This window comes from Chlorella variabilis (genome assembly GCF_000147415.1).
Source record: "Chlorella variabilis unplaced genomic scaffold CHLNCscaffold_3, whole genome shotgun sequence".
Taxonomy (NCBI): Eukaryota; Viridiplantae; Chlorophyta; class Trebouxiophyceae; order Chlorellales; family Chlorellaceae; genus Chlorella; species Chlorella variabilis.
Window position 1 is genome coordinate 1,142,799 of NW_005435085.1, and position 13,232 is coordinate 1,156,030.

The window sequence follows — 13,232 nt, forward strand, 5'->3', positions numbered from 1 at the left end:
TGTAGCCGGCAAGCGAGCTGCCTGGGGGGTACCCCTTGGCCGCACAAGTGCGGCTGGGTTATTCGCCCGTCTTGCGGGGTCAGCTGCGGTTCTGTAAAGTCTGACAGTGGCAGGGGCAAGTATCAAGCCATCGAGGGATCCAAGACGGCCGTCCTGGACGTGGGCACCATCGCCGCCCGCTGCACCTGCGGCCCCCGGCGCCGTGCCGCTTCACACCTCTCTCTTCATACGGCTGGCTTGGACAACCGATACAGTCAGAAACATGAAGCAGGCGTCTATACAGGCTGGACACGGCGTGCCTTGCCGCATGCGTCTCTGATCATCTGATGCGGGCCGCTAAGCCTGCTGCTCCCGCTCCCGACGCGCCTTGGCCTCCTGGCCCACCCGCTTGCTCTTCGCGCTGCGCGTCTTGAACTTGCTGCGGTACCGCCGCGGGTCATCCTTGTGCAGCTTGCTGGGGTCGCGCTGACCTGCGGGGGCAATGGCGGCAGGCGGGCCGGCGTGAGCAGGATGAGTGGGATCGCATCTCTGGGCATCTGTGGGCCTCTCTGGGCCTCTCTGGCCCACGCGGGTGCCATGGCATCGAGGGGCGACAGCCTGCTCGCACGGGCAATCGCAACAAGGGAGTCTGGCTTGTACGGTGGCTCACCCTTGCCGCCCTCCCAGAAGCGAGTGTGGCGGCCAGAGGGCGCCGCTGCAAGAGGTGGAGGGGCACATCAGGCCGCACCCTCAGCCCTCGCTGGCCGTTGCACTGGCACAGCGTTGGGGCTGCCAATCAGCTGGTAACTCCAACTTGCTGGCATCCTGCATGGCAACTTCACAAGCCGCTCTGTCCCCCCTCTCGTCCCACCCGCCTTATCCCACTCACATGCGCTGGTGGCCAGCTTCTTGCTGCACCCCTTGCACTGCGGCGCCACCGGCTGCTCCAGGCAGCAGTAGCCGCACACCATGCTTGTGGCCCACTTCATCTCGTGCCCATCTGTATTCTCCTCGTGGCACAGGTCACACGGGAAGCGGCGGCCGCAGCAGGGGAATCGCAACCAGCGGTAGCTGTGCCTGAACGGGGCAGGGGACGGGGCAAGGAGTGTGGCAGGGGTGCAGAGCGCTTCTGGCGTCTCGCATGCATGGCGCAGCTTTGAAGTGCGTGGGTCGACGAGGCCATGGCATCTCCAGGCACATGCGTGACTGCTTGCCTGTAGTGCTTGCAAGTCCCTCTGTCGGGAAGCGGCTGGCCGCGCTGCAGCAGCCCATTGTAGGTGGCAGCCGCCGCCGCGGCAGAGCCAGGCCGCGCCAGGCCCTGCCCCGCGCCTGGCTGCTGGCCGCTTGCTCCACCCTGCTGCTGCCTGCCGCCCTGCCTATGCGGCACAAAGAGAGCCGTGGAGAACTGCAGGCGGGCGTGTAGGCAAGCAGCTGCGCAGTAAGCACCCCTGTGTGGTAAAGAAGCAAGCAACTTCCGTCGCAAAAGAGTTGCAGGGCATGCTGAGCACTGCCAGCCAGCCAGCATGACAATGGGCAGGCTGCCAGCCGCTCACCTGGAAGCGCATGGGGCTGTGGCAGGAGCTGCAGGCGCGCTCGTTCCAGCGCCCCACCGCCACGCTGCGGAAGGCGGCGCTGGAGGCGCAGGAGCCGCACTGCCCCGCCAGCATGGAGGGCAGCAGGTCGGCGGGGGTGCAGCCCCGGCAGCGCACGTGTGCCAGCACGTTGCTGCGCTCGTGCAGCAGCTTGGGCGCCACCTCCACCTCCCATCCCGCGTGGCACGTGCCACACTCTGCCGCCGCCACCAGGGTGCCGCTGCCCCCGGCCTTGCCGCCGCCCCTGCCCCCCCCGCTGCCGCCGCCATCAGAGGGCAGCGCCACCGCCGCCGTGGCACAGCTCAGCTCCCCGCTGGCCTTGCACCGGCTGCAGGTGAGCTGCAGGTTGAGGCGCAGCAGCTCCAGTGCATCGCAGCCATCCAGCTGGAGGGACTCCAGCTGCAGCTGCACGGGCAGGACCGCATCGCTGTGCCCGCCGCCACCGCCGCCGCCAGCGGCGCCCTCCTGCGCGCCTGCGCCTTCCCCTTCCGAGCTGCCGCTGCCGCCGCTGGCGCTCTCGCTGCCATATCCATCATTCTCGTACTCAGAGGTGCTGCCCGCCTCGCTGCCGCTGGTACTGCTTCCAGTGCTGCCAGCACCCTGCCGCTGCCCCTGCTGCGGCCCCTCCTGCTGCAGCGCCTGCTGGGCTGGCTGCTGGCGCCGCCGCCGCGCCACCTCGGCAGCTATGTCCTCCGCCTGCTGCCACAGCCTCCCTGCGTGGTTCTCCACCTGCCGCACCACGTTCCTCAGGGCCCCCGGCCTGCCGGCCGCCGCCGCCACCTCTGCCGCCAGCAGCTTATCCAGCACCTGGCGCTGCAGCAGAGGCAGCGGGGGCTGCTGCTGCGGGCTGACCTGCAGGACCAGGCATCCGGCCTGCGGGAAGCCAGCTGACAGCCGGCCGTGCAGCAGCAGCGGGTACACAGCCGGCCAGGCGGGGTCGGTGGGGCGAAGCTCAAGCTCGAATGCCGCCACCACGCCCTCTGCCTGGGCCGCTGCCGGCGCCCCAGTTCCTGCCGAGGCCGGTGCCGAGGTCGCCTCTGCATGGGCTGGCGAGATGCACAGGCCTGCTAGCTGATTGCCTGCTGCCGAGGCAGGAGACGCGCCAGCCCCCGCTGCGTGCTGCACAGGCACCTGCCTGAGCCCGTGGCGCTTCGCCAGAAACTCGAGCTCTTGAGCCACCGCTCGCGGCAGCGCAGCGCTCCCCGCCTGCGCTCCGGCTGCTGCTCCTGCCGGGGCTGCCGGCTGGCGTTGCTCCTGCTGCTGCCCGGCGCTGCTCTTGCCGCGGCTGTGAGCTAGCACTGCCCCTGCTGCTGCTGCCAGAGCCGCCTTTGGGGCGGATGCTGGGTGGCCAGAGGCATCAATAGTTATGCTGGCTTGGTCGCTGAGCACCGCCCAGCGGCGCACGGTGGATCCGGCGGCGTCCTCGCTCTGGTAGGGCTCCAGCAGGTGGGGCAGGAGGGTGATGAGGGAGGCAAACTGGCGCTGCGCTGCTGCCCACAGCTGGCCCAAGTTGAGCTGCCCGGGCGCTGCGCACCAGGGGTGGGGTGGCGGCAGCGTGCAAGTTGCTGCCTGCATTGAACACCCTATGCAAGCACAGCGCAAGCAAGGGTTCATCCAAACGTGCTCGCCTGGGCCCGAGGCCGCCCACACGCTGTGCAGCCTCTCCGCCATCGCCTGCCGCAGCTCGCGTGGCAGCTCGTCGCCGGCCACCTCCACCTCCACTGCCCCGGGCGTCAGCGGCGCCGACAGGACGTCGTGGCTAAGGCGCGCCAGCAGGTTGAACGAGGAGACGTCGTACCGCTCGGCGTCTGGCGGCCGAGCCACCTCAGCGCGGCAGGTGAGCGGGAAGGGCGCTGCGGGCGACTGGGTCACCGTGCTCTTTTTCAGCTGCAGCCCCGGCACCTGCTGCTTCAGCTGCAGCAGCTCGTCCTGCAGGGGTCATATGGCTGGGTTCGGTTCTCACGACAAGACCGTGTCGCAGGAGCGGGGCGGCGGCGGCGGTGGTTGGCGGCAGGACTCCACAGACTCGAGGCATTCATCGGCACGCCATGTCGCATAGCCCCACGGAACGACCTGCAGCTGCTTCAGGGTTGCGCTCTGGTGTCCCATTTCGCGATCACCCGCTGAAATCACCGTGTCAGCGACAGTGCGGAGCGCACACCATGCTAGTTACTCATCATACTTGCAAGACACAGCTTCCGATGTGGAGCCGACACTCTATATGGCCAAGTTGCTTTGTCACCGCCACGCTGGCTCCCGCGCCGCATGACCGGAATGCTGAGACGGCAAGGAGCATAACCCCAATGGAGGAAGGTGGGCTAGATGCATTGTTTTTGCTGCTCGGCATGGGTGAGGCTGGGTATTCGGTGCCCTGCCCGCAGTGCTCAGCTCGCAATTAGCGCGGCCGACACTAGCTGGCGGCGGCCTGCCGCCAGCTCGCCTACCGCAGCTTTCATTTTCCTTGCACACACGGCAAAGCCTTAGCTTCCAACGATTGTCGTTTGGGCGCCGCAGCTCGCAGAGATGGCCCCCTTCGCCCTCTTCTTAATGGCGCTGGCGTTCTTCCATACCTCCGAGTTCTGCCTGGCCGCCCTCTACAACAGGCGTGATCTGGGATGGCGATGTGAGCACCAGCAGCCCGGCCCTGGCGTATCCCTGTGCTGCGCTGCCGCCACCGCCTGCCGCTGCCAAGTAAGCTGCGTGTTTGCTCGCTGCTGTCAAAGCGTCTGCCCCCTCCACTCGCCTGCAGCGTGGCTGTTCAGCCGCCCCTACTGCGTGGCCATGCTGGCAGCCTGTGTGGAGCACGCGGCAGAGCTGCGCTGGGCACCCTTCCTCAAGCTGCCGGCGGTGTCCCGGCTGGGCCTGGCGGCGGTGGTGGCCGGCGAGTGTGTGCGCAAGGCTGCCATGGTGAGCCGAGCAGGCTGCATGTGGTGGAGCTGCGGAAGGGATTGCACTGCACCTTTCCTCATGCGCTGCCTTCGGTGGCTCACAGCAAGTGCATGGGGACAGCGCTTCGGGTCCTGGCCCCTTGCTCAGGCAAGGCCCTTCACGGGGGCCGGACCACTTCCTTAAGGGGCCAGGGACGGCCAGCCCAAACTTTACGCACCTTGGTCCGACGGCAGGGCGGCCGCAGCACACGCTGGGTACGCGGGGGGTTCACCGCTGGGTGCGGCCCCCCGGGTACTTTGGGGTGAAGGCGGTGGCGGTGGGCCCCCAACTGCTGCTCTGCAACCCCCCGGGCCAGGCGGCGTTTGCGGCGGCCGCCTGGCGCTTCTTCAGCAGCAGGATAGCATATGAAGACGAGCTGCTGGCCAGCTTCTTCGGGGCGCCATACGAGCGCTACCGCTCCACTGTGCCCAGCGGGATACCCTGTGTGCCATAGTGGCTGCCCCCCGCCCCCCCTCCCCCCCGTGCTGGTGCCATCCGCCTTGCGCACCACCAGTAAGGAACTCTTCTGTGTTGGGTTGCAGTCAGTCGCAATTGTCAAACACAGGTGGAGGCCGGCAGCGCCTGACAGAAGTGGAAACAGGGCAAGCTGGCCAAAGGAAAAGGCCTACAGCGGTCGAGCAAACAAAAGTGGGAACAAGAGGAAGGTAGGGGGCAACAACAGTTCCTGCCGACAAGGTAGGGCACACACGGTCGTACAGGGCTTGAAGCGGCGCAGCGCAAACGAACATGAAGAAAGAAGAACAGGTGCGGCAAGCGTTGAGGCAAGGTGTATTGCTCAGCACGCCCTGGTGGCGGCTGGCTGGTCGGCCAGCTCGCCGGCGGCGTGTCACAGGGCAACAGGCAAGGGGCGGGAGTGCCTGGCTTTGGGAACATGCAGAACAGGGTTGTTCAGCAGCCTGCCCATGGCCGGGAGGCGGGGGGGTGAGCGTCGGAAGTAGGGGGGTCCGCCATTGCGCGGGCGCGAAGTGAATCGTTCATTCCGGTCTGATGCATCAAAACTGGGGCGGGCCATGATGGGCCCAACAGTTGCGTGCGCTAACGCATGGTGGTAGGGGCAGAGGATGGGGTCACAGGCGGGGGCTGGGTGAGAGCGGGCGACGCTGCTGCCAGCGCGAGCCTGGCGATACAGCTGGTGATGGCAGCAGCATGCCCAGCCTCGCCACTTCACCATCTTACACTTCAGTGAAATCCCGCTCGAACTCCCTCCACATGCTGTCGTCTGCTTGCCACCGCCGCCCGCCGCTGCCCTCCTGCGCCGCTCGTCGCTTGCCAAACAGCAGGCCGCCCAGCCACCCAAACGGCTGCTCCTCCTCGCCCGGCCCCCGCTGCTGCTGCTGCACCTCTGCCTCGCAGTATGGCCGCGCAGGCGCCGGCGGCGCCTGGTCAAGGTGCATGGTGCCTGCAGCCAGGCGAGGCAAGCACAGTGAGCGGGTCAGCAGCAGCAGTCACCACAGCATGCAAGGTGTCCTCCAACGCGCCAGCAACTTGCTGCGCTGTCCAGGTGATGCATAGGCGTAGGCGCGGGCCCGCATCATGCTCTTCGTAGCTCGCCAGGATGCATGCAGGGCACACACACCATGGCGGCGGCGGTGGCGGCGCACCTGGCACCATCTGCTCCTGCAGCTCTTCTGCAAAACGCAGAAACTCCTGCACGGCATGGCCCACGCCCTCCACGCCAGGTGCTGCAACCCCCGAGGGCCCCGCCGCTGCTGGCAGCCTGCGGGAGACACGTGGCAGCGACGCGAGTCGGGTAGCGGCGCGGCCAGAGACCCACCGCTGGCACCAGCACACAGCCGCTGGCCAGGAAATAATCATGCAATCCGAGGGTGGGTTTACAGAAGCCCAATCTGGGCAACATCAAGCGCGAGCTATAGACCCTAGCGCCTGACTTGCAGCGGCCGCCGCCTGACGCAACCTCCCACCTGCCAGGGAGCTCCACCAGGTTGGGCTCCAGCTGCTGCGCGCCCTCGCCCCGGGCCATCATCTCCTCCTTCTGCTCATCCACCTTCTCGGGCCTGCGCCAGGGGCCAGGCCACCAATTGAAGGTGGTTCGTCGTGGGCGAGTGCGGCGCCCGGCGGCCCAGCTAGCGCTCCTTACCTCCCAGCACACTTGAGGTATCTCTTGTACAGCTTCACGCAGCGTTTGACGGGGTCCCCGGTGGCAGGGTCGACCTCCGTCGTGCATTCGGTGCTGACATAGGTCTGCTCGCTGCAACCCTGCTCGGCGGAGGGCCTGGCATAGTCCCTGCACGGGACGCCGTGCTCCCACCAGGGCCGCACGCCCCACGCAGGGCTGGGCTCCATGACACACACACGGGCCGGGCAGCCAAACGACTGAGGGCGCGCTTCCCCAACCCAAGCTGACCGGAATTGCGGGGGCGGCAGACGGGGGCATAGAACAGCGCCGGCATTTTCTGCCACATGGGCAAACCTGAAACCCTCTCGCGTCTCGCGAGAGATGCCCTCCTTCGCGCCCAGTGCACTGCTACAGGGGTTTCAATCGTTTGGCAGCCACCGATTTGGCGATAACGGCAAGTAGCCCACGCACGTGTGGGAGCAGGTTGCCTGTGAGCGGCCGCCGGCAGTGCTGGTCCGCCGTCACTGCCTGGCCTAACTTGCAGGTGTGGAGGAGGTGGAGATTCATTAGGTGCAATACAACAAGCAGTTGGGTTTAAAAGAATTGGCTTGCAAGGGGCCTGTGCCCCCGGTGGTCCATTTCGAGGTTGTGCTGAAAGAAGGCGGTAACAAGATCGGTGCAGAAAAACATCTAGCCCAATGGCAAAGGGAGGGCGCTGTTCCGCAATCAGCATGCCTGCTGCAGCTGTTTTGCGCTAGGCTCTGCCATCTCCACATCGCCACCACTGGCACCCGCTTGGGCCAGTGCGGTGCCCGCCTCTGCTGCGGCAGGCAGGTAACCGTTGGGCTGCTCCGCAGGAAGCTGCCCGCCCTCTGCTGCTTCCGGCTGGGCAGCCTGCTGCTGCTCTTGCTGCACCAACGGCGACGGCGGCTCCTCTGCTTGCGGCTGCTGCTCTTCCAAGTCCTCCAGCAGCGGCATGCCGGTGTCACTCCCCAGGCCAGCAGGCGCTGGCGCTCCCGCTGCAGCTGCGGTGGAGGGTTCAACATCCATGGGCGCCAGCCCCGCCCCCTGCCATGCCCCAGGCTGCTCTCCAGCAGCTGGCTCCGCGGCCTCGGCCAGCCCTGCTGCTGCCGCTTGTCCCCCTGCCGCCTCGGAGCCAGCCGCGATGGCGGCAGCTATCATCGCATCGTAGTCGTCCAGTGGGCCAGGCTCTGCTGCTGCAGGCTGCTGCTGCATCGCCAGCGGCCGCGCCTGAGCCTGCTGCTGCGGCACGGGCGGCGCCGCCTGCTGCGGCTCCTGCTGCGGCTGCTGCTGCGGCTGCTGCGCCTGTGCTGGTGCCACGGCATGCTGAGCATGCTGCGCTGGCGCCGGGGCCTCTGTCGTCATGCCCAACGCCTCAGGCAGCACTGGCTCGCCGCAGGCCGCCGCCACGCATGCCACCCTGCGCACACAGGCAGCAGCAGTCCTCTCAGTCAGCCGCCCAGCAGCAGCACCGGAGGACCGAGGCAGACGCAGTCTCCTGGCTTGGCTCACACGGCTAGGTCGGGAAGGCAGAGCCTGAGCATGGGCATTGCTCCAGCCCTCCCTCATCCTCTCTCCCACCCGGCAGCCCGCTGGGCCTTTCCCGTTTCGCAAATTGACGCATGCATGCATCTGCCCACGCATGCATCTGCGCACTCACATGTTGGCTGTGATGGCCGCCACCTCCATCGCATCCGCCGCCTCCTCGGGCGACGGCCGGTCGGGCGGCGGCACCAGGACGTGGTGCCCCTGCGGCGGCTTCACCTCGGCATACTGCTTCCACAGCACCTCGGTGCCCGGGAAGATGAGGATGCGCAGCTGCTTCTTGGCCAGCCTGCAGCGGGCGCAGGGCACAGCCGGGAAGGCACAGCGGGTGAGCAGCTAGGCTGTCGGGCTGTCGGGAGGGGTGATGGGGGAACACTTCCGGGTGGGGTGTCGGCCTGGCATGTCAACGTCTGGAGCGGCAGCAGAGCGTGCACAATGCCAACCAGGTGGGCGGCGAGAAGCCTGCACGCCCACCCACCTGACGTCGTCCTCGGGCATGTCGGCAAAGGAGAAGCCATCCTTCCAGGTCTGCACCGTCTCGTGCGCCGCCGGCAGCACCAGCGTGTGTACGCCAGACTGCGCCAGGGCGGCAGCAAGGGGGCAGGTTCAGGAGCGCTAGGCGCGCAGCTGGGGAGCGGTCTGGCGAGGCCGCCGACTGCCCCCTGTTTTGGATGCATGCACAAGGGATGCCCTGCTGCCCAACTCCCCCCCATCACAACGACAGACACACACACACTACACACACCTCCTTCAGCAGGCGCTCAAAGCAGTCGACCAGGATGCGGGCGTGGCCCTGTCGCCGTGCCGTGTTCTTGGTGGCTATCAGCGGCAGCTCCGCCATCTGCGGCCCAAACACGCGGCAGATGGCAGCCACCACGGGCTTGCCCTGCAGGCACGTGGGGAGGCGGGGAGGCAGGCGGCGGCAGCAGGCGAGTCAGCGCGGCCGGCAGCCCGCCGGGACGCACGCCCTTCTCGCCGCGCCACGAGCTGCCAGCCAGCCAGCCCCCATCATCTTTGCCCAGCCTGCAACCGCTTTGCCTCTGCGCGTCTACCTCCTCACCACCAGAGCGCCTACCCTGTTGCACCACCACACGCACCCACCCGCCACACCACCGCCGCCACCCACCCCGCCCACCTTGTGCCGCAGCAGCAGGGTGAGGCAGTTGGAGTAGTCCCACTCCCCGGCGCGGCGGGCGTACAGCATGACTGGCAGCAGGTCTGTGTTGGAGCCCAGGTCCATGATGGGGTCAAACGACTCCTGAGGGGGCAAGTTAGGCAGAGAGGTGTGAGTATTTTTTTTTGGTGTTTGAATGCGGCGTTGTTGGTGGTGGTGTGTGTGGAGTGTGGGTTGGGAAAGAGGGGGCCGAGCGAGCAGGGCGGCGCAAGCGAGGCTACGAGGCATCGAGCACGCGGCGCTGGCTGGCAAGTGGCGTGCTGGCCAGGCAGGCAGGCAGGCAGGCAGGCGGGCCACACCTGCAGGATCTCCTGGGCTGCGCGCAGCGACCAGGCGGTGGAGGTCTTGCCGTCCTTGCCGCGCATCACCTGCAGGGGCAGGCACACGAGGTGAGCGCTGAGGTGGGGTGGGGGGAACCGATGCCAGCCCAGGAGGCGTGGGGCACGAGGTGGAGCACAGCAGAGGGGCATGGCGGCTTGTGGCACAGCAGGCGGGACCAGGCCAGCTCATGAGCGTGCCGCGCTGCCCAGGGCGCACCTGCCAGGTGTGCGAGGGGAGGCCGGGTATGTCCATCTGCTGCTGCTGCACCGCGGTGTTGACGTTGACGCGGATGCGCTGGCACTCCTCGCTGCAGTACCAGTCGCCTGCGGTACAGGTGCCAGGGAGGGCAGCTTGGTGCCCAACCCAGCATGGCAAACCCCTGGGAAACACAGCAGGCTGGCAGGCTGCGAACAAGAAGCGTGACCCGCCATCCCAGCGCCAGGCTGCGAACACGTCGCCGCCACCGCCGCCAGTCGCCACCACCCTCGCTCTCACCCTCGGGCACCGCGTCCAGGTCTGCCACGCCGCATTTCTTGAGGCAGCCCACGTGGAACTCGCGCTCGCACTGGTCGCACAGCATGATGGTGCGGGGGCCAAAGCCGCCGCGCTGGAAGTCCACCTCGTGGCACAGCACGCACCCGCCCGCCAGCGTGTCCAGCTCGGAGATGACCTCGCGGGCGCTGCAGGGGTGGGTGGGTGGGGGTGGGGGAGAGGGGAATGTGGGGTGCCATGGGGTGGTGCGCCAGTGAAGGAGTAGGTGTGGTGGTAGGCGTGGGGAGCCATATGTGTGTGAGGACAGGGTGCGGCCATAGGTGCGTGGGTGGTTGTTTGGGAGGGTGCTCGGCAGTCCAGGCGGCAGGAGACCGGGCCCACCCCACGCACACACTCAGCCCACCCAGACCACACACAACCGCCGCCGCCGCCGCCGCCACTCACTCGTCCGCCAGATCGTCCAGCCCGTACTGCCCGCCCGCGCCGCGCCTCTCCCCCGCAGCCCCCTCCTCCACGTCTGGCAGCAGTGCTGCCATCGCCTTGAGCGTCATCCCCTCCTCTGTGAAGATGTTGTCGTAAGGCGCCCGCCGCTGGCCTCGCCCAGCGTGCGCCTCAAAGCCCGAAGCGCTGATCAGCTGCGCGCGGGCGGCGGCGCGGCAGGGGAGCGGGCGGAGGGCGGGAGTGAGGGCAGGCAGCAGGGAGTGGGGCAGGGGGCAGAGGAGGGAGGGGGAGGCGGCTGGGTGCGGGCAGCCGTACAGGCGGCTGGGACAGCGGGCTCATGGGAGGCAGCACGCAGGCGCGCACCGTGTTGCAGCAGCCGCAGAGGATGCCCGAGGGCCCGCCGGGTTCCACCACTGCGATGCCCTCCAGCAGCGTCTCGCCCTGCAGCCAGGCCAGGCAGGAGCCAACTGGTCAGCCGGCCAGCACGCGCCTCCCTGCTCTGGCTTGAACCTGAGTGCTGGGCAGCACCTCACGGCCCAGCCAGCCAGGCAGACCGCCTGCCCGCCCGCTGCGGCAGGGAGCTCGCCACACCCGGCCACCCCCTTGCTAACCACCCACCACGACCCTCCAGCCTCGACCCACCTGGGTTGTGCGGTAGAAGAGCTTCTGGCCGTTCTCCAGAGCCCCCTCCTCCCCCTCAAACAGCCGCTTGTTCTTGTTGGAGCGAGCGCCCGGTCGGCCCAGCCGTGGCGCACGCGGCGCCGTGGGCGCCGCCATGTGAACCCGCCCGGTGCCCGCCGCGGGCCGTGGCGGCGGCGGCAGCGAGACCTGACTGCCGCCCTCGCCGCCCTTCTTGCTCAGCTTGCTGCTGCTGCTGGGGCGCCCCTTGCCGCCCGACTTGAGCGGCTTGAGCATGCCCACCTGCTTGGGCTGCAGCGGCAGCGGTTCAGGCTTGCTGGTGATGCCTGCCGCCATGCACAGCGGGCAGAACCAGTCGCCCTGCACAGAGGGAGGCGGGGAGGCGCCAGGCAGCGGGAGGCAGTTGGCTAACTGGCAGCTCGTAGCAGCCAGGCTGCAACACGTGCCGATGCAGCAGCCAGCCAGCCGCTCTTGGCGAGCAGCACGCTGCGCCAGGCGCCGCTGCACATCCAGCCGCCACCAGAGGCGGCGCCCTGCGCTCACCGGCGGCGCGGCGTCCAGGTTGACGCATGAGAAGTGGTAGGCTGCGGTGCAGCCGTCGCAGCACAGCAGCTCGCCGCCCTCCTTGCACGTCTGGCACACCTCCATGTGCACATCCACCTCCCCCGTGCAGGCAGCCATCTCGGGGCTGTTGATCAGCGTCAGAAGGTCCTTCAGGCTGCGGTTGCAGGCTGCAGGTGGTGGTGGTGGTGGGGGGGGGGGGGGGGCAGCGGGGCGTGTGGAGCATGTGAGCCACAGGGCATACAACAGAGCACAACGGCACACGGGAGCAGGTGGGCGCGTACTGGGCCGGCGCCAGCACAAGCCAGCACGCGACGGAGCAGCAAGCAAAGGCCCGGGCCACCAAGCGGTTGCCCAGAGCCAGCAGCCCCGCCCCAGGCCCTGCCGCAGGCCACGCAGCCTGCCCGCCCCCCCTCAGCACCCACCCACCTTCCAGGTAGATGCCGTCTGCCGGGCGCCTGTCCTTGCTGCCGCTGTGGTCTTCAAACTCAGAGGCGCTGACCTCCTTGCCGCCCGCGCCGCACTGCTTGCAGAAGCAGGTGATGGCGCCGTTGTCGTTCAGCTTGCCGTGGTTCTGCACACGCCCCGCCTTGGTCTGGAAGCGCACCTCCTGCGGCGGCAGGCGGCGGCGGCGGCGGCGGTGGGATGGCCAGTGGGCAGACGATGAGGTGCGCGAGTGCAGGCAGCAGAGGAGCACGGCGGCAGCAGCAGCGCGGCCTGCTGCCTCTCCGGAACGCAGAGGACAGCCTGGCACGGCCCCAACACCGCGTCCGGGCGGCAACAGACCCTCACCTGCCCCGCCAGCAGCCCGGTCTTCAGCATGAGGCGCAGGTGTGCAGTTGAGCCTTTCGTCATGCCCAGCGCGCGCCGCACCAGCGCCGCCAGACGCACCAGCTCTGTCGGGTATTCGCCCAGGATTGACTTCATGGCTGCAGAGGGGTCGATGCCGGTGGCAGCCAGCACGTCGCCCGCCGCCGTGGCCGCCGCGCGCGCGCTGGCGGCGGCCGCGGGGCCTGCGGGGCCCGACAGCGCGCCTGCCGCCGCCGCCGCCTGCTCCGCCGCCAGCCCTGCCGCGGGGCCCAGCGGCGCGGCGCGGCCGGCCGCTGCTGCTGGTGCTGGGGACGCCAAGGGCGCGGCCGCGCCCGACGGCGGCGCAGCGGATGCCGCCTGTGGCGGCGCGCCCTCGGGCGCCACCGGCACCACCGGCGTGCTGCCAGCTGCCGCCGAGGGCGATCGCGGGCCGCGCGGCTTGTACGGCGCGGGCGCCTTGCCCACCGGCTTGCCCACCATCAGAAACAGGTGGTGGGTCAGGTGCGGCATCGCGGACTGGCGGTTCTGCACGACGGGGCGGCAGCAGGGGCGGGGAGGCGCCCAGGTTGGAAGGAAGCCATGCAAACAGGTGCACAGGCACGGGCACGCAGCGGGCCGGGAGCAGCGGCCG

The 13,232-nt window shown here is 68.6% G+C and overlaps 4 protein-coding genes across 4 annotated transcripts; 1 reads left to right on the forward strand and 3 right to left on the reverse strand.

Moving 5' to 3' along the window:
* Positions 1 to 336: 336 nt before the first annotated feature.
* CHLNCDRAFT_140631 (hypothetical protein) lies at positions 337 to 3,680 on the reverse strand (the record flags this gene model as incomplete). Its single annotated transcript, XM_005850857.1, has 7 exons — positions 337 to 470; positions 650 to 694; positions 869 to 1,056; positions 1,155 to 1,384; positions 1,533 to 3,008; positions 3,192 to 3,500; positions 3,645 to 3,680. The coding sequence occupies 7 exons, from the start codon at positions 3,678 to 3,680 to the stop codon at positions 337 to 339; spliced, it is 2,418 nt and encodes an 805-aa protein (XP_005850919.1).
* Positions 3,681 to 4,094: 414 nt separating this feature from the next.
* Positions 4,095 to 4,953, forward strand: CHLNCDRAFT_50320 (hypothetical protein; the record flags this gene model as incomplete). Its single annotated transcript, XM_005850573.1, has 3 exons — positions 4,095 to 4,194; positions 4,321 to 4,478; positions 4,816 to 4,953. 3 exons carry the CDS (start codon positions 4,095 to 4,097, stop codon positions 4,951 to 4,953), a joined length of 396 nt encoding a protein of 131 aa, XP_005850635.1.
* A 739-nt stretch (positions 4,954 to 5,692) lies between these two features.
* CHLNCDRAFT_140633 (expressed protein) lies at positions 5,693 to 6,824 on the reverse strand (the record flags this gene model as incomplete). Its single annotated transcript, XM_005850858.1, has 4 exons — positions 5,693 to 5,919; positions 6,122 to 6,237; positions 6,443 to 6,535; positions 6,631 to 6,824. 4 exons carry the CDS (start codon positions 6,822 to 6,824, stop codon positions 5,693 to 5,695), a joined length of 630 nt encoding a protein of 209 aa, XP_005850920.1.
* A 4,373-nt stretch (positions 6,825 to 11,197) lies between these two features.
* CHLNCDRAFT_19495 (hypothetical protein) lies at positions 11,198 to 11,911 on the reverse strand (the record flags this gene model as incomplete). The annotated part of the gene is made up of 2 exons (XM_005850859.1): positions 11,198 to 11,590; positions 11,774 to 11,911. The coding sequence occupies 2 exons, from the start codon at positions 11,909 to 11,911 to the stop codon at positions 11,198 to 11,200; spliced, it is 531 nt and encodes a 176-aa protein (XP_005850921.1).
* Positions 11,912 to 13,232: the final 1,321 nt, after the last annotated feature.